Source organism: Rhinoraja longicauda, chromosome 21 (assembly GCF_053455715.1).
Source record: "Rhinoraja longicauda isolate Sanriku21f chromosome 21, sRhiLon1.1, whole genome shotgun sequence".
NCBI classification, from domain to species: Eukaryota; Metazoa; Chordata; class Chondrichthyes; order Rajiformes; family Arhynchobatidae; genus Rhinoraja; species Rhinoraja longicauda.
Window position 1 is genome coordinate 29,772,301 of NC_135973.1, and position 25,243 is coordinate 29,797,543.

Genomic DNA, 25,243 nt, shown 5'->3' on the forward strand with positions numbered 1-25,243 from the left:
TGTGGGTTTAAATGCAAAGTTTGCCACAGCGAGACGTCCAAAACACTGCAGAGCTATTTTATTTATAAAAGTATGTATTTTCAATTCTCCAACTTGTTTCCCTTTATCGGATGTACACATGTAGGCAAGAATTAAGAAGATTGCATTTCAGACAAAATTAATTCATTTTTGTTATCCGATGGCAACAAATATTGGGACAGTATACACAAATTAGTAATTTGCTAGGCAGTACTTTATTACACAAACAAAATACAGATAATTATCATTTCATAAATTTTGGATTTCTTTACCAGAGTCTATATTACATTGTTGTAGAATCATGGTAACTAATCTAGATAAAAATGCCAGGTTATAAACAACCCCACTACTATTAAGACACTCAACCTTGCTTTTTAAACTATACATGGAAGAGGATAGAAAATATTTTCTAAAAAGTGTCTTTGAAAACAAAATATGGTAGATTACAACCAAAGAAATATAACTAATTAAAACTAACCCCCAAATGTTTAAACCCACAATTCCTCATGGCTAATTTAATCCATTAGATCCAAGTTTACCACATACAAGAATAATGTTGGACTATATACAAGATCACAATTTCAGCTAGTTAAAATAGAGGATTTACATAATCATGCTTTTCCGTTTAAAAATCTACTAACTTTAGTTTGAAATTAATCCTAGGTCATTTGCTAACTATTAGATTAGTGTTTAGCAATGCAAAAACATCACAGGTTTGTGCTAAAATTTGAGCTACAACATTTGAAACAAATCTAATTTATATAATAAACCATATTACTCAATGACAGAAATCAAGTTGAGTCAAGAACAAGTCAACTTGTGAATAATGGCCAATAAGGCAAAATGCATGCAAATCTATCAATGTTCATGATACACACAAATATCCAGAAAGTGTCCTGCCCTTTCTAACCTTCAATAGATTTTTAATCTCTGCCCAATAATTGAAGCAGAAAATGGATTAAATTCTTATGTGTCATTGCAAGAGAAAGTCATATATTATGCACAAGATATTAATGTATAAATGTAAATTTATTCTGGGCATGTATGAGCTAGTTCAATGTGCACAATATTATGAGAATAAAAAGCACTGATAACAAATTAGCATGCAATAAATACATTACAAAAATAAGACCTTAATATATTGTGGCAGAAAGCACCAATTTAAGAATCAGTGGTTACTGCAATACCACATGAATATGATATCCTTTAAGTGAAAATTTAAAAATATTGTTTGTAGGCTGAGAAATTCAGAGGATGGACTAATTATCAAAAAAAAATCTTTACCTCTACTTAGCAAATGGAACCCACTGGCAAAAATCAAACATGCAATCCTCACTATGAAAACTATTATAAATATGTGCAATTGCACTTAACAAATTATCATTTTATTGGTTATATCAACTGCTGTTGAATTATCAAAAAAGATGTACCCCTAACATTTTATATAAAAGGAATGTTTGCTCACTAAGCTATAAACATGGCTACACTGGCAATTAAAAAAAAGTCATGGCTTTCATAGGCTTTATGTTTTAAGAAAATATTTGAAAAAGCAAGCTATTAATTGGTTACTTGACAGTACGTTCATTCTGCCACTGGAAGTCACAAGAATGCGCTGTAACCATTTTACACTAATGTAACGATGGTCATTATTCAGCAAGTTAAATCTTTAGTGGCATTTCCTACATTTGAGTCTTTTTATTTAAAAATTAAAGTTGATTTTAAAAATAATATTCAGTTCACTGGGATGGAAGTTCTTTGAATGATGAGATATTCCCTTGCCAGGAGGTTGAATGAAAAAGATTGAGTGCAATTATTTTCAATTTAAGTTGATGCTCATTCTCTAATTATAAAAATAAGTGCAGGAATGGAAAACATTGAGAGCAAAAAACATCTGTGCAGCAGGTTCTGTCTGATGTTTGGATTTCAAAGCTTCTGCAATCAAAACCAGGAAGAAAACAAGGAGCACCAACATAATGCTGAATTCAAGTATTCATTTACAACAGTACTTTGTTTCCACAAATGTTAGGGTGATCAAGACTCTTGTCTAGAGTTCCTTATTTCTGGGGAAACCTCATTTGATTTATCTTAATAATGGGGAAAAAACTATGCTGGCAGTTCTCTGATCAGTGTTTTATAGGGCCAGAGTGTAATCACAGTAAATGAGTTAAAAGTATCATGGTTACGAAAAAGCAAAAGTTTAAAAATATTCCTGGGACATCTAACAACAGAAAATCTACAACTGAGAATTTTGTCTTGCAGGAGGCAAGCTTTCAGTGAGTGCATACTAAATAATCTGCACACGAAAACTAGCCTAGTGTCACATCTGTGAAACAAATGAATTTTAAAAAGCCTTAAGTCTGAAGGACAAAATTCTGAAATAAAAAATCCAGTAAAGTTTTCCTTTACCTACTCATTTTGAGCCAAAAACGATCAGAAACAACTCATTTGTATTGATTTAGCAGTGTTTCGAGAGAACAAGTTCTCCCTTGTGTTTTGCACTTACAGAGATGGTTTATGTAATGCTAATAAATAAAATGTACAAGTGGGCACAGACATCAAATTCTCTTCAAATTCAGAGATTATTAATTCTAAGCATTTGTTTTACATTTTAATATTAGCCAGTATAAAATTACACTTAATAATTTGGAAGGTGGGAATGGTTATAGGTTTCCTTTTGATTATTTGCCAGAATGCAGTTATTTTCATTTATTTATTTTCCATATTTTCTGAGGACATGAGGGCAGCCATCTGGCCCATCAAGCCCATACTTGCCCTCAGAACATTCCAAATCAGTCCCATTCCTCCACTTATTTTCCTGTTACGTATTCTCTTACATGCTCATTCAATTACCTCCAGAAGCCTCTCCCCAAATGTGCTGCCACCACCTCGCATTAGTCATAAAATGCGATGGAAGAGGAAACCAGAGCATGCAGCAGAAACTCAGTGGTCACCAGGACAACATGGAAACTCCACCCAGTATCACAGGCCAAGATTGAACCTTGGTCTCTGGAACATCAGCAACACCAACTGTTCATCTCTGTACCATCCATGTTTTACCTATAGAATGTAGTTCAAAATTAAATCATTTACCTAATCCAATATAGAATCTGATTCAAATTGCATTTGAAAGGTGGCTGCTTAATCATCCACTCTCCCCCATCCAAATTAATTCTACTCATCAACCTGGGTATATTTACACATCACTGAATCTAGAACAATTGTGGATAGAATTGGCATTGCAGTCATTTAACCTAAAGTTTTCAAGAATTAAAAATGAATTATTTTAAAAACTACCCATGGTCTTACTGAACACATGTAGCTATTCATTATCTGTACAAAGTATATCAGTTGTCCCATTTCAGTATATCGGTACAGTTTGTTAAATTTTCAATGCACCATAATTGGAAAATAATCACTTTCCCAGTGGGTTCTCCATAGAGTTTACTGCTATAGACAAACACTGTTTATTTTTCTAAGCTTTATTTTTGTTGTAATATTTTCAGAATATTTTATCCCAAATCATTTTGATTGGTAATATCCAGTAAAATTGTGTTTTTATGTGTGTGGTGTAAATTTGTGTAATCGGAAAACTTACTAAAGTTAGCCAATTTTGAGAAAGACTAAAGAGGGTGGAATAGGAGACCACTACTTCAATGAAAAAAAAACAACCAATGAATTACATGATAATATTTTCTATTAAAATTATGCCAAACTGATCTTTAGAGAATTTGTAACTACTAAAAAGGCTTCAAAACAGTTGCAAAATTAGCTATTACATTTTTGCTTAATTTGATAATTATTTTACAAAAGGTTTATTATATTTGCAGGCGATCTTGCTGAAGTTCCCCCAGAAACAAAATTTCTCCGAAGTGGTACATGAAGGGTTACATCAATCCAAGCCTCTATTTACGCTTTCGTAAAACAATGTACATCACCCCGCTGATAAAAGTGAAGGCAAAGGCGATCCAGGCAAGAATGTAGGAGTATCCATAGTATCCTACATGCAGATTTCTATGGAAGTTTTGTTCCTGGTCTGTGTAAATGGAAGCGGCAATCATTACACAGAGACCTACAAAGTAAGAGAAAATCATATGTTAATGGAATTCATTTGCTAACACAGACCTGTGACCATCCAGGAAGAAATCACTTCAATTTTCTGCAGGCAGCTACATATACAGTGCATTCAGAAAGTATTCAGACCCCTTCCCTTTTTCCACATTTTGTTACGTTACAGCCTTATTTTAAAATGGATTCTTTTTATTTTTTTGTAATCATCAATGTACACACAATACCCCATAATAAAAAAGTGAAAACGGATGTTTAGAAATTTTTGCAAAGTAATTAAAAAGAAATAACTGAAATATCACATTTACTCAGTACTTTGTTCAGGCACCTTTGGCAGCAATTACAGCCTCAAGTCTTCTTGGGTATGACGCTACAAGCTTGGCACACCTGTATTCGGGTAATTTCTCCCATTCTTCTCTGCAGATCCTCTCAAGCTCTGTCAGGTTGGATGGGGAGTGTTGATGCACAGCTATTTTCAGGTGACTCCAGAGATATTTGATCAGGTTCAAGTCCTGGCTATGGCTGGGACATTCACATACTAGTCGCAAAGCCACTCCTGCGTTGTCTTGGCTGTGTGTTTAGGGTCATTGTCCTGTTGGAAGATAAATCTCCGCCCCAGTCTGAGGACCAGAACACACTGGAACAGGTTTTCATCAAGGATCTCTCTGTACTTTGCTCCGTTCATCTTTCCCTCGATCCTGACTAGTCTCCTAGTTCCTACCGCTGAAAAACATCCCCACAGCATGATGCTGCCACCACCATGCTTCACCGTGGGTATGGTGCCAGGTTTCCTCCTGATGTGACGCTTGGCATTCAGGCCAAAGTGTTCAATCTTGGTTTCATCAGACCAGAGAATCTTGCTTCTCATGGTCTGCGAGTTCTTTAGGTGCCTTTGGGCAAACTCCAAGCAGGCTGTCATGTGCCTTTTACTGAGGAGTGGCTTCCATCTGGCCACTCTACCATAAAGGCCTGATTGGTGGAGTGCTGCAGATATAGTTGTCCTTCTGGAAGGTTCTCCCATCTTCACTGAAGAACTCTGGATCTCTGTCAGAGTGACCATTGGGTTTTTGGTCACCTCCCTGACGAAGGCCCTTCTCCCCCGATTGCTCAGTTTGGCCAGGCAGCCAGCTCTATGAAAGGTCCTGGCTGTTCCAAAGTTCATCCATTTAAGAATGACGGAGGCCTCTATGCTATTCGAGACCTGCAATGCTGCAGAAATTGTTTTATACCCTTTCCCGGATCTGTGTCTCGACACAATCCTGTCTCGGATGTTTACGAACAATTCCTTCGTCTTCATGGCTTGGTTTTGGCTCTGACTCGCACTGTCAACTGTGGGACCTTTTATAGACAGGTGTGTGCCTTTCCAAATCATGTCCAATCAATTTAATTTACCACTGGTGGACTCCAGTCAAGTTGTAGAAACATCTCACGAATAATCAATGGAAACAGGATGAACCTAAGCTCAATTTTGAGTGTCATAGCAAAGGGTCTGAATACTTATGCAAATGTGATGTTTCAGTTATTTATTTTTAATTACTTTGCAAAAATTTCTAAACAACTGTTTTCGCTTTTTTATTATGGGGTATTGTGTGTAGATTGATGATTAAAAAAACCAGATTTAATTCATTTTAAAATAAGGCTGTAATGTAACAAAATGTGGAAAAGTGAAGGGGTCTGAATACTTTCTGAATGCACTGTATAAGCTCAGCAAGGGTTCAGTCAAAGGAAAAGTGAATCATTTAACATCTTTATTGCTACATTTTTACAAATCAGTATGCGATGTGTTGCAGATTTAACAGTGTATTTTGAGGAGGTGGCTTGGCATCCTTATTGCTAATTATTGGACTGTTAAACATGTAATAAACAACTTATGTTTCAAGAGGAATTTTAATCAAGAACTATATAAAGGACACTTTACACGGGGAAAAACAAAAGGACAGACAGTTGAACCATAGTGGCAAACACAATAGGCGACTCAAGTGTTGGGCAAAAAATGTTTCATCTCAGCCCAGAAAAGGTGATGAGGCAAAAGGAAACAGTCAATTAGGGAGAGAATAACTAAGAAGCCAGCTGGTGACCATCACAGATGGATTTAAAGTAGGGGAAATGCACAGGAGACCAAATTCAAAAGGTGTGGAAAGAGACACGAAGTTACAACAAAAAAAATTAAAGACAATTAACGAGTTTGAATTCAGAAGATGCGAATTTGAGATTCAACACTTCTTGAGTTATTGAGACCAGTGGAGCTAGTGACAGCTTGGGCACGATACAGGGGTTGTTTTCCGGTGGGAGAGAGGCGTGAGCCAGAATAATCTAAAAGTAACAAATATGAATGGAAAAAAACAGAGGAAAGGCAACCAGTACTGCACAGGGCAGCAGCTGACAGTATTGGAATGTGGATGGCCCAACATAGTGTCAAATAGGATCTCACAATTTGCACAAACCAGCTGTGAAGGAATTGGCTTTCAGCCTTCTCAAATTACAAACAGAAAATGTTGGAACTCCTAAGCAGGTCAGCCAGCATCTGTGGAAAGGGAAAAGTTTCAGCTTCATGACCATTCATCAGAACTGAGAAAGAGGAAATGGCAAGTTAGTCTAGGTAGCAGAGAGGTTGTGAGAGGGCAGTGGGTGGAACAAAGCAAATGACTATTAGGGCAAGATAATGCCAACGTTAAATTGACAGATAATCTCCTTTGAGTGTATAATGTGACACTGATGCTGTGAAGTCTGGGTGGCATCTAGTCTTGTTAACTGGGACAACGCCCCAGGGAACCAGACTTTGGCAACCGAGGAGCTGCAAGGCGGAGCGATCCCTTTGAAATACTGAAGGGCAACCTTCTCGTGTTCACTTCAAGGAGGTGACTTCATGATTGAGTGCTTGATGAAAATTATATTCATCGAACATCACAGATGGGGGTAAAAGGTACACAGCAGAAAAAACATTTGTCAGAGATCACATGTACCTGAAAGCTGACATCAAACGTGCAAGTGATGACACAAGTGTTTCATATCCCTGGGAATGTCCCTGGGAAAAATAGGTGCAGGAGTAGGCCATTCGGCCCCTCGAGCCAGCACCACCATTCAATATGATCATGGCCGATCATCCACAAACAGCCTGCTTTCTCCCCATATCCCTTGATTCCGTTAGCCCTAAGAGCTAAATCTAACTCTCTCTTGAAAACATCCAGTGAATTGGCCTCCACTGCCTTCTGTGGCAGAGAACCTGGGGAGTGAGGTCCTCTATCCTCCCACATCCCCAGGTGTCTGATCCCTCTCCAGCACCCGAGGGTGCCACTCCCTTGCCCCCATCCAGCGGTGTCTGATTTACCCTCCTCAACTGCTCCCACCCTGGGGTGCCAAAATCCTGCCAGGTACCCTAGGGTGCAGGTCCCTCCCCCATCACTCTCCCCTCTCTCTCTCCACACCCCCCCCATCCCCCCCTCCCTCCCTCCCCTCCCCATCCCTCTCCCTCCTTCCCCACCATCCCTCTCCCTCCCTCCCCCATCCCTCCCACTCTTCTCTCCCTCGCTCCCCATCCCTCTCCCTTCCTCCACACCCCCCCCCCCCAATCTCCCCCATCCCTCCTCAAGAAAGTGAATGTGCAGAAGAGAGAGAATAGGATCTCCAGAGAGATGCAATGGGTGCAGGGATGGGATCATACAAGGGGATGCACAGCACAGGATGATCCACAAGTGCAGAGTGACCCGACCAAGCCAGAAGACGATGGAAACTACAAGCAGGGACCCATGATCACAGTCAGAAAACATGTTACTTGTGTCGAGCTGCTTCTAGAATCCCCTCCCTGGCTTCCATCCTTTTAATAGAGTTTGTGAGCAAGCATTTTTACTGTAGATACACATGAACACACTTACTAGAAAGTAATTGAAGAGTTCCCGCTATGAAAAATCGTTGCCCCTTCTGCAGGCGGAACAGTTGAACAACAAACACAATGAAGGAGAGGCAGCAGAAGATCACCGACAGACTCATTGTCGCCTGTATTGCCTTGATGCAATCTGCAAAAGAAAGATAATCATAGAGATCAGGTATTGGCCCAAACTGTAAGAGAATCAAAAACACAAAGCTAATTCTTGATCATAAAAAGTACTCAGCACTTTTCTCTACTACTTTGTTGTTAAATTTCAGCAGTGTATTTCAGATTTTTTAAATCAGCTAGTTATCAAATGCAAAATTCTATAAAAATTAAGAGATGAAAGACCAAAATTGTTGTCCAAAAATCCAATTGGCGCACGGTATGGAAATAATATTAATTATAGTCTTGTTGTATAATGTTTAACTTTCCCACAAGCAACCCATCCCACCCAGCTCCATTTATGGATTCTCTGTGTCCTGTTTCATCTCAGCGAGTAAAGGCAAAACATCAACAATATATAGCTACTCACATCTGCCAACTAATCAATGCCCCTGTTACTCTCCTTGTCTATCTGTGGGAAAATCTATGCTTTAGCAAATCCCCAGGGAATCTACTTGATTCTTAAAACAAACTCTTTAAAAAATTGGATGTTGTAAACTAAACACAATCATTAGTATCTCTTCTGCACAGCGTGTTGCCAAAAATGTAAATCTTCAGTTGCTACTTATCTAGCAGGTGGAGATTTCATCTTTGATCTAAATTTAGGATGACCAGCTGAAGTTGACCTTGTTGTGTTTGTAAAGCACTTAAAGATAATAGGCTAGGACACCACTAACCAGAATGGAAATATGCCACTCAAGCCCCAAGGTCCTTTTACATTTATAATGTTCTTGGAGAAAAGCAGAGTAGGATTCAGTTACACCCATTTGTCCATGATTAGAGTTTGCCAAAGACAGACAATACAGTAGGAATGATATCCTCTGCTAGAAATCACAATGATGTTGTCTCTGCCACCAGCAACGTCAATAAGCGGAGCGTTTATGGCAAATTACCCAAGGTCCTTGGTGAAAGACACAAGAGGCTGTAGATGCCGATCCACCTTTCACTTGCCCTCCCCTCCTGTTATACTGCTACTGCCCTCAGGATTTAAGGAAGACGTTATAAGGAAGGAGTGATAAAGGCTCAGATGGTTTTGGGAGAGGGGGAATTCCAGAGTTTGGAGAAGGGCAAGCAGTTAAAAAAAAATTGAGGGAAAGGCAAACCAGGATCCAACTCAAACACAGCAGTGCTCATAGATTAGAAAATGTGCGAGTTAGGATATGGTCAGTACAGCTCTTGTTTTATTGAATTGATGCTGCCACATTGCAGCATGGAAACAGGCCCGCACATCACCATTCACACTCGTTCTATGTTATCCCACTTTCACAACCACTCGCTACACACTACGGACAATTAACATACAAACTAATGTCTTTGGGATATGGGAAGAAACCCACACAGTTGCAGGGAGAACATGCAAACTCCACACAAACGGATGCAACACAGATCTCTGCCGCTGAGAGGCAGCAGCCCTACCCGCTGCACGACTGCATGTCAAACAGAAGAACACCAGAGTAAAGTCTCGAGGAAACAATAGCACAGGTGAGGAAATGTAGAAACAAGGAACTGCAGATGCTGGTTAATACACAAAAGGACACTGGGGTAACAATAGACAATAGGTGCAGGAGTAGGCCATTCAGCCCTTCGAGCCAGCACCACCATTCAATGTGATCATGACTGATCACTCTCAATCAATACCCTGTTCCTGCCTTCTCCCCATACCCCCTCACTCCGCTATCCTTAAGAGCTCTATCCAGCTCTCTCTTGAAAGCATCCAACGAACTGGCCTCCACTGCCTTCTGAGGCAGAGAATTCCACACCTTCACCACTCTCTGACTGAAAAAGTTCTTCCTCATCTCCGTTCTAAATGGCCTGCCCCTTATTCTTAAACTGTGGCCCCTTGTTCTGGACTCCCCCAACATTGGGAACATGTTTCCTGCCTCTAATGTGTCCAATCCCCTAATTATCTTATATGTTTCAATAAGATACCCAATCATCCTTCTAAATTCCAGTGTATACAAGCCTAATTGCTCCAGCCTTTCAACATACGACAGTCCCGCCATTCCGGGAATTAACCTAGTGAACCTACGCTGCACGCCCTCAATAGCAAGAATATCCTTCCTCAAATTTGGAGACCAAAACTGCACACAGTACTCCAGGTGCGGTCTCACCAGGGCTCGGTACAACTGTAGAAGGACCTCTTTGCTCCTATACTCAACTCCTCTTGTTATGAAGGCCAACATTCCATTGGCTTTCTTCACTGCCTGCTGTACCTGCATGCTTCCTTTCAGTGACTGATGCACTAGGACACCCAGATCTCGTTGAACATCCCCTCTTCCTAACTTGACACCATTCAGATAATAATCTGCCTTTCTATTCTTACTTCCAAAGTGAATAACCTCACACTTATCTCAGTGGGTCAGGCAGCATCTCTGGAGTAAAACGATGGTGAGGGTTTGAGTAACAGATGAGCAGAGGAAGGAATTGTTTCAGGCAATGTACAAAGATGGAAATAAATGGTATTGCTGATATATGGAAGGTACTGTCCTGATCAAAAAAGTTGCCCACCAAACATTACTCAGGTACTGAATGGAAGATGGACACTAGAGTAACTCAGTGGGTCAGGCAGCATCACTGGAGAAAAATGGTTTGCCTGGATACCCAAATCGGAATAGGTCAGTTCCAAATCAATCTTCAAGAAAAGGCTCCAGTAGATTTGCAGATCCTTAGAATGATATTGAGGTCAGGGACAAATATCTGGCAGAGATAATGCCCTCTGCCATTGTGGCAAAGCTTGAACAGGGGTTTCTGGCCCCTGCGACCTCTAAGACAATATTTTTTCTAAACATTCCATTTAATTATATCTTCTCATCATCACCCAGCCGAGAACCTCAAGATTAAATATATTAAGCCATGTGTCAATTTGTGGACTTACCTCCATAACCAGAAATAGTTTCATCATTGCATGCCGATGTATTGAAGTAGCAGGTTTGCCAGATATCAGTGCTGCTGATGTCGTTTTTCCACCAGGCCTGTGGCGTGAAATATTTGGGATAATTAGGCAAAATAGATTAAAATGCATTTCCCCTTCAAATGTTACTCGCGAATTGAAATTGGAACGTCTAAAATTTCTGTTCCCTAATTACAATTTATTTACATTTCACAGATCCATTTATTTTGTTGGTCAATTTAAAATTATGAGCAAGACCAGTCAACTCATTACACCTACAGCAATAAAGGTCATGATCCCAGTTCTCATCCCATACATTAGCCCAATTTATCAAAATCCTTTCTGAATGTGTGTTAGAACATTTGTTTTTCTTTTCCTTTTGTAAATATGTACTTCTTAATCAGTCAAGATATTATGTTTAAAATATACTATATCATTTTACAAAATGAACATGTATTGCATCTGTGTCCTTTTACCCCTTTTTAACGTTTAAAATACTGTTCTCCCATCAAAGTACATTCCTTCACATTTCTCTGCCTTAAACCAAACCACCCTTTCGGTTGCTGATTTCATCAGTTCACTTATACTCCTCACATTTATTCACTGTTAAATTGCTTTCCCTGTTTTCTATCAGTCCAACTATGGATCCTAATGATGTTTTCAAATCCAGGTTGTTAGGATTTGTCCACGAACTAAAAATCGCAGTACACCACAATAATGGGTCAGGTATTCAATACAGTACTTACTTTGCAATGTATGATTTGCCTATTTTTACAAAAGCCAGACTATCTAAATATAAAATCTAAAAATAGGTATAACTATCCATAAGGAAGATGTAACCAAACTTTAGACCAAACTTCCTGATTAACTATTTTCTCGCTGAACATTTGATCATTTCCTTCACGCTTCTATGAAGAGCTCAGAGGTGTGTTAAAATGCAAGTTGGTGCTCTAGCTCGAAGACAAACCCAGACTCTTAAGGAGGGAAATTCAGCAGAGTGTTCCTAATCTCATTCCACAAAATGAGTATTTTATAAGATCGCTGATCTGTAATTTAACAAAATTCTCAAAAATTGTGTTCCTGTGCACCTCGGCAGAATTCAAGTCTCGAGAGTTCGAGTTCACTCACATTATCTATTGTGGCGATGAACAGCAGTGCTGCGGTTGCTATGTGGAAGGCGAGAATAAATCCCAGGAGGACCAACATCTTGTTACTTCAAGTTTGCTGAAAACAAAAACAAAAACAAAAAGGGGACAATTTAAGTTTTCACATTCTTCCTTTATACACGGTGTGCATGGTGCAGTATGATGGAAAATACAAGCCTGTACAATTCACGGGAACATTTTTGTGGAAGGAACAGACATTACATTTGGAACCAAGCACATCTGGCAAAACCATCAAATTTAGATATTTCTCATGTAATACGGCTTGCTTAACCATTTTAAAATCTGGACAGTCTATTATTCCATCCGCGCCCCTATGAAAGAAAAATACCAGAGCTCTGGTAAGGTGATGTATGTTCAAAAGATTTGAAGCGGTTCACTATGATTTTCAATATTAGCACTGGTGAATCAATCAATTTTCCTTAATACCCTGACTGAGGCAGATCAAGTCTTCCTTGCCTCCTTCAGGTATGTAGAGAATGTTATCCTTTGCATTCCCAATTTTAAAAAAAATTGAATTGTATGATTAGAACTCCAGAAGTAGGCTTGAGGGTACTGGGTCACTTAGAAGTCAATGTGGTAGATTACCATCAAGTTAGAAAGTCAAGAAAACTCATCAGGAACAAAACTTACATCCCGTGCCCTACACCACCTCCCTCACCTTCATTCAGGGACCCAAAGCAGCCCATACATGTGAGACAAAGGTTTATTTGTACTTCATATTGCATTTGGAGCTCTCAATATGGCCTCATAAATTCATAAGTTGTAGGAGCAGAATTAGGCCATTCAGCCCATCAAGTCTACTCTGCCACTCAACCATGTCTAGTCCACCTTTCCCTCTCAACCCCAACCTCCTGCTTTCTCTCCGTAGCCCCTGGCACCCGTCTTCCCAAACCCCTGCCTCCTTTACATCAGTGAGACCGTGTGCACTGACTAGCCAGCTGGGATTTTCAATTTCTAGCCACTTCAATTCCCACTCCCGTTCCCACATCAGTCCTGTCCTTGGCCTCCTCCATTGCCAGAGCGAGGCCACACGTAAACTGGAAGAACCGTACATCATTTTACCCTTGGGTAACCTGCAATCTTCCAACCTTCAAACATGAATATTGAATTCTCCAATTTCAGGTGACCATCTCCACCCCTCTCACTTTCTCTTTCTGATCTATCCAGGTCTTCTCACCAACACCATTTTCTGCCCTACCTGCATATCATCCAACTCCTTTCTCCTCCTCTACCTGCTCACCGTCCATCCCTACCCCCTCCATCTCCCATTCCCATCCACGCAGCAAGCCTTCCTCTAGTTCTATATTTCACTCCCCACCTTATCAGGTTCCATTACCTGTAGCATCTGCCTTCTCCACTCTTCACCTCCAGCCTTTGTAACTGTCCCTACCTTTCTCTCCCCCACCCGACTTATCTCTCTCCTACCACTCCATACCTGGATCCACAAGTCACTTGTCCACCCCTTCCCCTCTTTCCACTACCTATCGCCCTACAGTCTTGAAGAAGGATCCCAACCCAAAATGACATCTGTCCACTTTCTCCAATCGTGCCTGATCCTGTGTGCTGTTGTTTTGCTCAAGATTCCAGCATCTGCGGCCTCTAGTGTCTACAATTTTTTCTTCTAGATGTTGCTGGTTATCTACTTTTTTAGTTTAAATGTAATTATTTGCTCGGAGCACAGTTTTTGTCGAAATACAAACAATTATCTTTAACCCATGATTAATGTTTCATTTGTTTTTAGAATGAAAAAAAACAAGTCAGTTAATTTTAATGTCTTTTTACTTCATATATATGAATATAAGTTATTAAAATGAGTAAGAAACAAAACGTTTTGTTAAATGCTCCATAAGCAGGCAGAAAAGTATTTAAATGATTGGATGGGTGCTAATTCAGAGATTGCACAACCACCTCCAAATTGAATAGGATTCCCACTGACTGATTGTGTATTTTGGCACACCTCTTAAATAAATAACAGTAAACAGAGATTCAAATAATGCCCAAGTTACGGGAAGAAAGTATTTCAATTAAAAATTAGTAAATTAAAAATGGACTTTTAGGTTATACCTCTTACCTGCCTATTTAAAAATAATATATGCAGAGTTTTATTCATCACCCAGTTTGTAAAAGTGCAACATATTTTAATATCCCCGAAGGTCATAATTCCTTGGTTGATTTGAAGCATGCAGTTCAGAGCCTAAATCCAGTCATCAACAGTAAATCCTCCTTCCCAGATATGAACAATCGTCTCTTTTGTTAGCAAGCTGTTCAGAATGCATTCAATGCACTCAGTCAAAATGTAAACCACAATGTACCTCCCACACAAAGTCTTTCACCACACCCACCCACAAACTCAGACCCTCCCTCCACCCAAACAAAAGAGTTTTGGACAAAGATCTGAATGTCAATGTGCATAAAGCAAATGTCACTAAGGATTCAACTCGTCCGTAGTCAGATGCTTCACTGATGATCCTTTTCTAAACAGCTCTGGGTGTGGTCCACTGTACGATATGCAAACTAAACTGATTCACTCCTGTTGCGGTGCCAAGTGCTCCTTCAATGCATGCGTGTTCTTCATTATAACCTCCAGCATCTCATTTGGAAATAGAACAAAAGAGAGGCAGATTGAAGAGTTACTTGAGGAGCCATTTTATGGAGAAGAACCACATCCCATGCTCCTGTTACAAGAGATATAACCAGTTTTAAAACATCTACAAAATGTATGGTATATTAGTTCTGAAAAGGTCTGAACATTAGAATGCAGTGAAATTGGCTGAGTTCCATTATTTGAGTGCCACAAATTTATTTCCACATTCAAAGATGGGCAGATATAATAGATCTATCTAACTCTAGATACAACAAAGTGTGATTACTAGCTCTATCTGTCAACAAGTTAGAGGTGAAAGAAAAGAAAAAACAACTTTACCAGGAGAAAGGAAGGGTGGTGGTGGGGGGGGGTTAAAAGATGTCCAGGAAATAGCAATGGTTACATATCGTCAGTCATACAGCGTTGAACAGGTCTTGTGTCCCTGATGGCCATTGAAGTTCCCCTCACATTCCACCACTTGGCCTTAACCTTATAAATCATGGAATTTTAAGCACTCATCTACATATTTCTTGACTGTGGGAGTACCTGCCAGAGGCATTCTAGAAATTAGTACATAAACACAGCAATAGCAATTTTAATGACAGGGTTATTACCCTATCATTTCAATTCTAGTGTAAGAAAATAACTGCAGATGCTGGTACAAATTTGCATTCTAGTGGTCAGTGTTGCTACCATACACCGCATCAACAGAAACTGTTTACAGTTTTGGCTGACTAGTGAGTCTTCAGTTACATTGTCAATTTTCCTGGTATCTTTCAGCATAAAAGCAGAATTATTTGGCCCAGCAACATCAACACTGGGATGAATTGAATACTTTAAAGTCAATGCCAGATTTCAGATCCCCTCCACCCCCATCATTAAGATACCAAATACAATTAAAATGGAAATAGACACAAAGTGCTGGGTAACTCAGCGGGTCAGGCAGCATCTCTAGAGAAAAAAGATGGGTGGCGTTTCGAGTCTAAACCCTTCTTCAGACCTTCTTCAACCCAAAACGAAGGGATTAAAAGTACCATTAGCAAATTTGCAGATGATACTAAGCTGGGGGGTAGTGTGAATTGTGAGGAAGATGCAATAAGGCTGCAGGGTGACTTGGACAGGTTGTGTGAGTGGGCGGATACATGGCAGATGCAGTTTAATGTAGATAAGTGTGAGGTTATTCACTTTGGAAGTAAGAATAGAAAGGCAGATTATTATCTGAATGGTGTCAAGTTAGGAGGAGGGGGAGTTCAACGTGATCTGGGTGTCCTAGTGCATCAGTCAATGAAAGGAAGCATGCAGGTACAGCAGGCAGTGAAGAAAGCCAATGGAATGTTGGCCTTCATAACAAGAGGAGTTGGGTATAGGAGCAAAGATGTCCTTCTACAGTTGTACCGGGCCCTGGTGAGACTGCACCTGGAGTACTGTGTGCAGTTTTGGTCTCCAAATTTGAGGAAGGATATTCTTGCTATGGAGGGCGTGCAGCGTAGGTTCACTAGGTTAATTCCCGGAATGGCGGGACTGTCGTATGTTGAAAGGCTGGAGCGATTGGGCTTGTATACACTGGAATTTAGAAGGATGAGGGGGGATCTTATTGAAACATATAAGATAATTAGGGGATTGGACACATTAGAGGCAGGAAACATGTTCCCAATGTTGGGGGAGTCCAGAACAAGGGGCCACAGATTAAGAATAAGGGGTAGGCCATTTAGAACGGAGATGAGGAAGAACTTTTTCAGTCAGAGAGTGGTGAAGGTGTGGAATTCTCTGCCTCAGAAGGCAGTGGAGGCCGGTTCGTTGGATGCTTTCAAGAGAGAGCTGGATAGAGCCCTTAAGGATAGCGGAGTGAGGGGGTATGGGGAGAAGGCAGGAACGGGGTACTGATTGAGAGTGATCAGCCATGATCGCATTGAATGGCGGTGCTGGCTCGAAGGGCTGAATGGCCTACTCCTGCACCTATTGTCTATTGTATATTATCTATTGTCACCTACTCTTTTCCCTCAAAGGTGTTGCCTGACCCGCTGAGTTACCCCAGCACTTTGTGCCTATCTTCGGTATAAACCAACATCTATAGTTCCTTCCTACACAATTAAAATGGAAACATGAGATAGAATATGAATGAAACTGATTGGAAAAGATACATAGCATTCCTACAGTAGGAATCCCTACTTTTTATAGCTGTTAAACACCATCCGATTCCACTTTGATCTGCATGTACTTCATAATGTAGACTGAATTTACTGAATTTACAGGATCTCCATCTCATTCCCACCTGCAAATAGATCCTTCCAACAATAACCCCTCTGCCAATGAATACCCAAGGTCTTTCTATCCTAAACACACATGCACGTTTGGTTAATGAGTCACACTATGCTCCATCACCAAATAAGATAAATTGCCTATTTTTTCTTGACAGCAATCATCAAAGATAATCTAAACGATCAAAACAACAAGAATCTCTGATATCCACAGAGATTAGGAATGACAAACTATAGTTGCATAAAGACAAACCACACAAGGCGGCAGAGTGGAAAAAAAACATGGATATTTACACACATTCATCGGTCTCAGAACTGGGTGGCTGCTCTTTAGTGGTAAGTTTTGGCTCCAAGATTAGGAATGTGTTGGGTAGAAAAATATGCAAATAATAACCAGAATTGCTTCCATATTTAACTTGCAAACATTGAAATAATCTCTGCAACTGCCATTTTGAAAACTGCCATTTTCAAAATAATGCAATAACAGTCGTCGTGTGGAATTACACTTTAAAGTTCAATTTAAAATTGCTTACAGGATTTTTACTACAGCAATTCAATCCTGAACCCTACGTTTATTACATATTTTATCTGGCAAACACACACACACACACACACACACACACACAAAATTTGGCCTTTGGGTAGACCATGTGGCCAAGATTATGGAGCCAATCCTTTTGAACATAATTACTGTACTGTACTGGGGCGCTGCTAAAACATTACATCAACCAAAATCTATATTTGGATTAGGATCTTGATTGCCCTCTTTACGGACAAGATGGATTTCTTGAAATACTTCCAGTTGTGTACCAACCAACATCTGTAACATTTATAAATTCAACTCACAAGGCAGGAGTGGGGAGGGGTGGTTACCAGAATCAGGATTTTTGTATCTTGCGTAGGAATGAACTGCAGAGTTTACACCAAAGATAGACACAAAATGCTGGAGTAACTCAGCGGGACAGGCAGCATCTCTGGAGAGAAGGTATGGACGACTGGAAATGTCACCCATTCCTACTATCCAGAGATGCTCCCTGTCCTGCTGAGTTAATCCCGCATTTTGTGTCTATTTTCTGATCGTGCATTTGGGACACGATTGCTGCTTTAAGGCCATCTACAAGGAAGGGTAGAATCATCTGATTATCTGCTCTCAGTGTTACAATGTTCTGAAATTATCCATAATTAAATCGCAAAGAGTCCTTGATGAAACTACACATACCTCCAAGACAGAGCAGACGGCAGGTGCTGGTATCTGGAGCAAAAAATACACTGCTGGATGAACTCAGTGAGTTAGACAGCATCTGTGGTGGGAACGGAATAGTTGATGTTTTAGATTTAGACCGCGTATCAAGACTTGACGCCCAAATACAGGGACTCTACCTGTAACATGAACTATTCCTGACCTGCTGAGTTCCTCCAGCAGTTTGTTTTCTTCTCCAGATTCCAGGACCATGTGTTTGCCTCTATGCGTTTGTACACTCCGCCATGGACTTAAGAGGTTAAGAACCCACTACTAGGGTTGACTTGCCCAAATACTTCACACTGCCCTTGATTTTGCATTAATGAAGAGAGAGATAGATAATGATCTGGGAAATGGAAGCCCACAATCTTGGAAAGTGAATGTAATGTTAATGTAATCCTGATCCCTATGTATCAATATCACTGTTTTGCTTATTTTTTAAAAAATTTAATAAAAAGATTTGAAAAGAAAGAAAGCAAAGTGAATCATTCAAAAATAGCAAATAATGAGATAAATGAACAGAGATCCAAATATGTCAACCTGGATAGATTTTTATTTTGTAGGAATTTTAAAAGCAATGTGGGAATACCCAGTCACAGAATTTCCTGCTCCATCTTTGTTATTTCCGCGAGTCAAATAGCATTAAATGACAGCAACAATAATCTGCAAATAGTCATCTATTTACAGGTGTATAGTACTTGAGCTGCCGGAGGAGATAGTTGAGGCAGGTACTATTGCGACGTTTAAAAAACATTTAGTTAGGTACATAGGAAGGACAGGTTTAGGGGGAAAAGGGCCAAACAAAGGCAAGTGGGACTAGTGTAGATGGGGTATGTTGGTCGGTGTGGGCAAGTTGGGCCAACAGGCCTGTTTCCATGCTGTATCACTCTGTGACTATACTTGACAACTGCACCTTTCCCATTGCAACCGCCTAGTAGTAAAACAGTATGTTTTATAACCAGACAGTTAGTCATTGTTGATGGCTTGCTTGCAATTTCCTTTACATAAACATTCAAACATTCTTTGCTGTGCATCTTCTTTAGCCCCACTGCTGGAGCTGTCGAAAGATTATCTCACGAGAAGACATGCACATACTCCAGGACTGTTTACTCCACACAACCAGTCACAGGCAAGATCAATGGCAGACGAAAGCAATGTTAGCATGCGTGAGGAACAATGTAACGCAGTATTCTCTCTCCCACAAGACGCCAGTGTAAAATAAACATCTCTATAGATTCATTTACAGTGTTGCGGTTTCCAGGGGGAGCAAAGAATTCGGAGCTGAAGTGAGATGATCCGAGAGAGCAGTAAACATACTCCTACTTACTCAGGAGGGAAGTATTCCCTTACAGTGTGCTTGTTATAATGCCACCCACTCCCATTAAAACTCAGAATTGACTGTGGTGAATTTATCCTGAAGCATTTATCCTGAGCACTGAAAACTACTAAACCCGCAGCTCGTGTTCCATGTAGACACAAAATGCTGGAGTAACTCAGCAGGACAGGCAGCATCTCTGGAGAGAAGGAATGGATGACGTTTCGGGTCGAGGTCCTTCTTGTCAGGGGAGTGGACGGGGCAAAGATAGAATGTAGTCGGAGACAGTAAGACTGGTGGGAGAACTGGGAAGGGAGGGGGGGTGGAGAGGGAAAGCAAGGGCTATTTGAAGTTAGAGAAGTCTAACTAGCATCTGCAGTTCTTTCCTACACATTGTGTTCCATGTACCCTAGGGTTGCCACCAGTCCCGTATTGGCCGGAACATCCCGTATTTTGGGCTAAATTGGTTTGTCCCGTACAAGACCGCCCTTTTCCCGTATTAGGCCCAGGGGCCGCTGTAGGCCCGGACAGGGTAGGCTAACGGAGTGTGTTCGTGGAGCGGGGCCGAGTGTGTTCGCCTGACGGAGGTTGTGTAGCTACCCGCTTCCCGGCCCGGGCGGCCCGCCATTGGTGGAGCGGGAGCACGTGGCCACTGGCTGGATGAGGTCATGTGGGGGGCCTTGTCCCATATTTGGGAGTAAGATAGTTGGCACCCCTAACGTACCCGTACTTCATTATATCAGGCCTTGCCAGTGAATGCATCATGTATGATATCACCAGGCTAGATCATTATAGGTTCATAAATCATAGGAGCAGAATTTGGCCATTCGGCCCATCGAGTCTACTCCGCCATTCAGCCATGGCTGATCTATCATTCCCTCTCAACACCATTCTCCTGCCTTCTCCCCACAACCACTGAGACCCGTACTAATCAAGAACCTGTCAATGTCCGCCTTAAAAATACCCAGCAACCTGGCCTGTGGCAATGAATTCCACAGATTCACCACCCTCTGACTAATGCTATTCCTCCTCATCTCCTTTCCAAACGTACGTCCTTTCATTCTTAGGCTGCGCCCTCTTCTCCACATCATGGGTGATTCTGGCCACATTGTATGTTCCACCTTCTCTCTGCAACCCACACCCTCTCTGCCTGCAACTCCCTCCCTCCCTATGGATCCAACTAAACTAAAGGTCTCACTATCACAGTGCTCCCACATAGTGGAGTAGTGGACAAGCAGAGACTGTCTTCGGGAGCACATTCCCCAGAATGACCCGATGGTGTTTGTTGTCGTGCTCCCGTCAGTTGAAATCAAGGGCTGTGGGGCTGGGAGCTTCCCGAGCACATTAATCACTATTTTCCTACATTGAAACAATGACTTAAAAAAAGTAGTTTGTTAACCATAAAACTCTTTGGTATGTTCACAAAACCATGACAAAATGAAGCCAAAATCCAGACTGAGGGAAGCAGGATCTGCTCAGAGAGGGGCAACGGGTTGGGGTATTGTGGAACAAGAAAGAAGAACCACTTGCACTGCGATCCCTGAAAGGGACCAGAACTAGAACAAAATACAAAGGCAAAAGTAGCACGTAACTCAGTTTCCTCCCTCTATTATTTAAACTTTATTGAGTTTACCGCTCCGACGTGCAGCAACAGCGGCAGCAGCAGCGTGTTCGCCCGCCCCGGATCGGACTTATCATCGGCGGAGCCGGCCGTTTTCGGAGGCTGCGGGAGCGGCTGCGACGCGACGCGCCTTAGGCTCGGGCCGCTGTGGACCGTCCGGTGCGGCCTGCAACCACAACAGCCTGACTGCGGGCGAGGACAGCGGGAGAAGGGAAAGACATTGTGGCCTTCCATCACAGTGAGGAGAGAGAGGACTGGAGGAGACTCACTGTGATGGATGTTTCTTTGATGGATGTTTCTTTTTTTGTGTGTTTTTGGGGTTGGGTAATTTTAATGCCTATTTAATGCTTTTATTGTTGGACTGTGTTTTGGGGGTTTTGGGGTTGTGTAATTTGAATGCCTATTTAATGCTTTTATTGTTGGACTGTGGGTGACCGAATTTCGTCCAATATTGGATGACAAATAAAGCTATCTTGATCTATCTTGATCTTGATCTTGATCTATCTTGATCTTGATCTTGATCTTGATTATGGCTTGTAAAGTCAGAGTCATATAGTATAGACTCATATAGAAATAGACTCTTCAGCCTAACTCATCAAGCCAATTAAGGTACACATCTACGCTAGTCAAACCTTACCTACTTTTAACCCATATCCTTGCCTTCATAACAAGAGGAGTTGAGTACAGGAGCAAAGAGGTCCTTCTGCAGTTGTACAGGGCCCTGGTGAGACAACACCTGGGGTATTGTGTGCAATTTTGGTCTCCAAATTTGAGGAAGGACATTCTTGCTATTGAGGGTGTGCAGCTTAGGTTCACGAGGTTAATTCCCGGGATGGCTGAACAGTCATATGTTGAAAGAATGGAGCGACTAGGCTTGTATACATTGGAATTTAGAAGGATTAGAGGGGAACATTGAAACATATAATATTATTAAGGGATTGGACACGCAAGAGACAGGAAACATGTTCCCAATGTTGGGGGAGTCCTGAACCAGGGGCCAGAGTTTAAGAATAAGGGGTAGGCTATTTAGAACAGAGATGAGGAAAAACCTTTTCACCCAGAGAGTTGTGAATCTGTGGAATTCTCTGCCTCCTGAAGGCAGTGGAGGCCGATTCTCCGGATGCTTTCAAGAGAGTGTTAGATAGAGCTCTTAAAGATAGCGGAGTCAAGGGATATGGGGAGAAGGCAGGAATGGGGTCCTGATTGTGGATGATAAGTCATGGACATTGAATGGCGGTGCTGGCTCGAAGGGCTGAATGGCCTACTCCTGCACCTATTGTCTATTCACCGACCTGTCCAAATGTTTTATCTCTCATGTTCTGCTGTACTGCGACAGTATTTAGGATTTTGAGATCAATCTCAGTTGATCAATTCTCATTTTCAAATTGGAAGGCATGCAGAAGATAATCGAGGTGTTTATTCCCCATCCTGTCCAATCATCCCTGAATCCAGTTTGCATACAACACATTTGATTAAAATAGATGGATAGATTCATAGATTTAGCATGGCACAGTGGCACAGCAGTAGAATTGCTGCCTTACATAATTTGCAGTGTCAGAAACCAGGGTCATTCCAGACCACGGGTGTTGTCTGTACGGAGCTTGTACATTCTCCCCGTGACCTGCGTGGGTTTTCTCCCAGATCTTCGGTTTCCTCCCACACTCCAAAGAGGTACAGGTTTGTAGGTTGATTGGCTTGGTACGAGTGTAAGATTGTCCCCAGTGTGTGTGGGGTAGTGTTAATGTGCGGGGATCGCTGGTCGGTGCGGAGTCGGGGGGCCGAAGGGGCCTGTTTCCATGCTGTATCTCTAACCTAAAAAAATAATCATATGCGAGGGATAAAACACCAAGGGTCAGTAAGAGAGCAAGTCATTCAGCTCCACCATTCATGGGCTGCTCTGACAGCACCTCTCCAACCCACAGCCTCTACTGCCAAGATGGTCAAAGGTAGCAGATGTGTGGAAACGCCACCCTCGGGCCTCACTGACACCCCCATCTGAAAATATATCTCCCCTCCTTATCGTCCTCGGACAAGATCTCAGAATTCCTTATCCAGAAATGATCCACCACACTGACCACAGTGGTTTAAGAGACGGACATCCACCTTCAAGAGCAGATCGGAGCAGGTAATAATTGATGGCACGACCAACAACATTCAAGAAATGAATGTGTTAAGGATAGAGCAGCTTATGGTTGGCCTACATTTTATCTCCACTGATGGTTTCATGTGCCTTACCACTCAAATCTACATTACTAAAACTAAACCCAAGGAGACATTCGTAACAGATAGGAAGGAACTGCAAATGCTGGTTTACACCGAAGATAGACACAAAATGCTGGAGTAACTCAGCGGACCAGGCATTATCCTTGGAGAGAAGGAATGGCTGACGTTTCAGGTCAAGACCCTTCTTCAGACTGGGCTGAAGATGGGTCTCGACCCAAAATATCACCCATTCCTCTCCAGAGACATTTATAACGTTAGTTTTAATTAATGGATTCTTACAAATTGGGAGAGATGAAGATATTCTGGGAATTTGGGACTCATGTGAAAATGCCGTTATGGAACACCACAGAATGTTTGTGCTCAGAATAGTAATTAGATCTAATTTTAAACACCAGTTCAATTTATTTTAGAGAGTACGGAGAAGAGTTTTGATCTTTTTGACTGAGCTCTGCCCACTCACTCAGTGACGTGAAAAATCATACATCGGCAGATTCTGACACGACCAATCTGACTGCCAGATTAACATGAGGGGGAGAGAGAGAGGCCGCAGCAACGTCAATCTACTGCGTTTCCTCAGATCATTTCTTTTAAGCTGCAGGCTGATTGTTTCTCATGGGCAGCTTGTTAAAGCAGCCTCCTGCAATCCTTGTCGTCCACAAGGGGTCATATTAGGTCCCCCTTTCTGAACTGTAATGATTCCACGAATGTTCTTTTCCGAACATGCAAACCGGATTGCACAGCTGAAATTGTTTAAAACCCATTGATTTTCTTGCCTAGAATCCACCACAATAAGCTTTGTTTTTAATTTGTCGGGTTTTAGGCCACGTGCTTTTTTTGCTTCACAGGTTGGGCTGGAAAGGCTCGAGATTTTTTCAAGACAGTTAATTCAAAGGGTTCTTCGGGTCCTTAGCCTCTTCTGGTCCGTTGGTACTGGAGAATATGTAGAAATACAGTCCCCTCTACCTCCCTGTGGCCTCCTCTCTAGACCCCATCACTCGAGCAACATACCAAGAAATGTGGACACAGTCAGGTGACACATTTAACATAAAGATTAAATTATGAAAAGCGGCACAGTGGGTGCAGCTGGTCGAGCTGCTGCTTCACAGCTGGTAGAGCTGCCGCCTCACAGCTGGTAGAGCCGCTGCCTTACAGCTGGTAGAGCCACTGCCTCACAGCTGGTAGAGCCGCTGCCTCACAGCTGGTCGAGCTGCTGCCTCACAGCTGGTAGAACCACTGCCTCACAGCTGGTAGAGCTGCCGCCTCACAGCTGGTAGAGCTGCCGCCTCACAGCTGGTAGAGCCTCTGCCTCACAGCTGGTAGAGCCACTGCCTCACAGCCGCAGGGACCCGGCTTCAGTCCTGACCTCGGGTGCTGTCGGGGTGTGGAGATTACACGTTCTCCCTGTGACGGTTCAGGTTTCCTCTGGCCGCTCCAGGTTCCTCTCACATCTTTCTCAAAGACATGCGAGTTTGTAGATTGAAGATTGACACAAAACGCTGGAGTAACTCAGCGGGACAGGCAGCATCTCTGGAGAAAAAGGACGGGTGACGTTTTGGGTCTGAAAAAGGGCCTCGACCCAAAACGTCACCCATTCCTTCTCTCCAGAGATGCTGCCTGTCCCGCAGAGTTACTCCTGCGTTTTGTGTCTGTCTTCGGTTGAAACCAACATCTGCAGTTCTTTCCTCCACATGTTTGGAGATTAATGGGCCTCTGTAAATTGTCCCTAGTGTATGTTATCTGTATATCGGCGAGACCAAGGGTAGGCTTGGAGATCGTTTCACTGAACACCTCCGCTCAGTCCGCCTTATACTGTATAACAGGATAGCATACAAT

General features: G+C 41.8%; 1 protein-coding gene across 1 annotated transcript in view; it reads right to left on the reverse strand.

Annotated features, from left to right (window-relative positions):
• Nucleotides 1-214: 214 nt before the first annotated feature.
• The window catches only part of emp2 (epithelial membrane protein 2), a 41,585-nt gene continuing 16,556 nt past the window's right edge, over nucleotides 215-25,243 (reverse strand). The window contains exons 2-5 of the mRNA XM_078418199.1: nucleotides 12,132-12,227; nucleotides 10,989-11,085; nucleotides 7,956-8,096; nucleotides 215-4,087 (exon numbers count right to left, since the gene is read on the reverse strand). Coding sequence (XP_078274325.1) covers nucleotides 3,921-4,087; nucleotides 7,956-8,096; nucleotides 10,989-11,085; nucleotides 12,132-12,209 — 483 coding nt within the window. The 5' untranslated portion in view covers nucleotides 12,210-12,227 and the 3' untranslated portion in view covers nucleotides 215-3,920. The remainder of the gene's footprint in view (nucleotides 4,088-7,955; nucleotides 8,097-10,988; nucleotides 11,086-12,131; nucleotides 12,228-25,243) is intronic.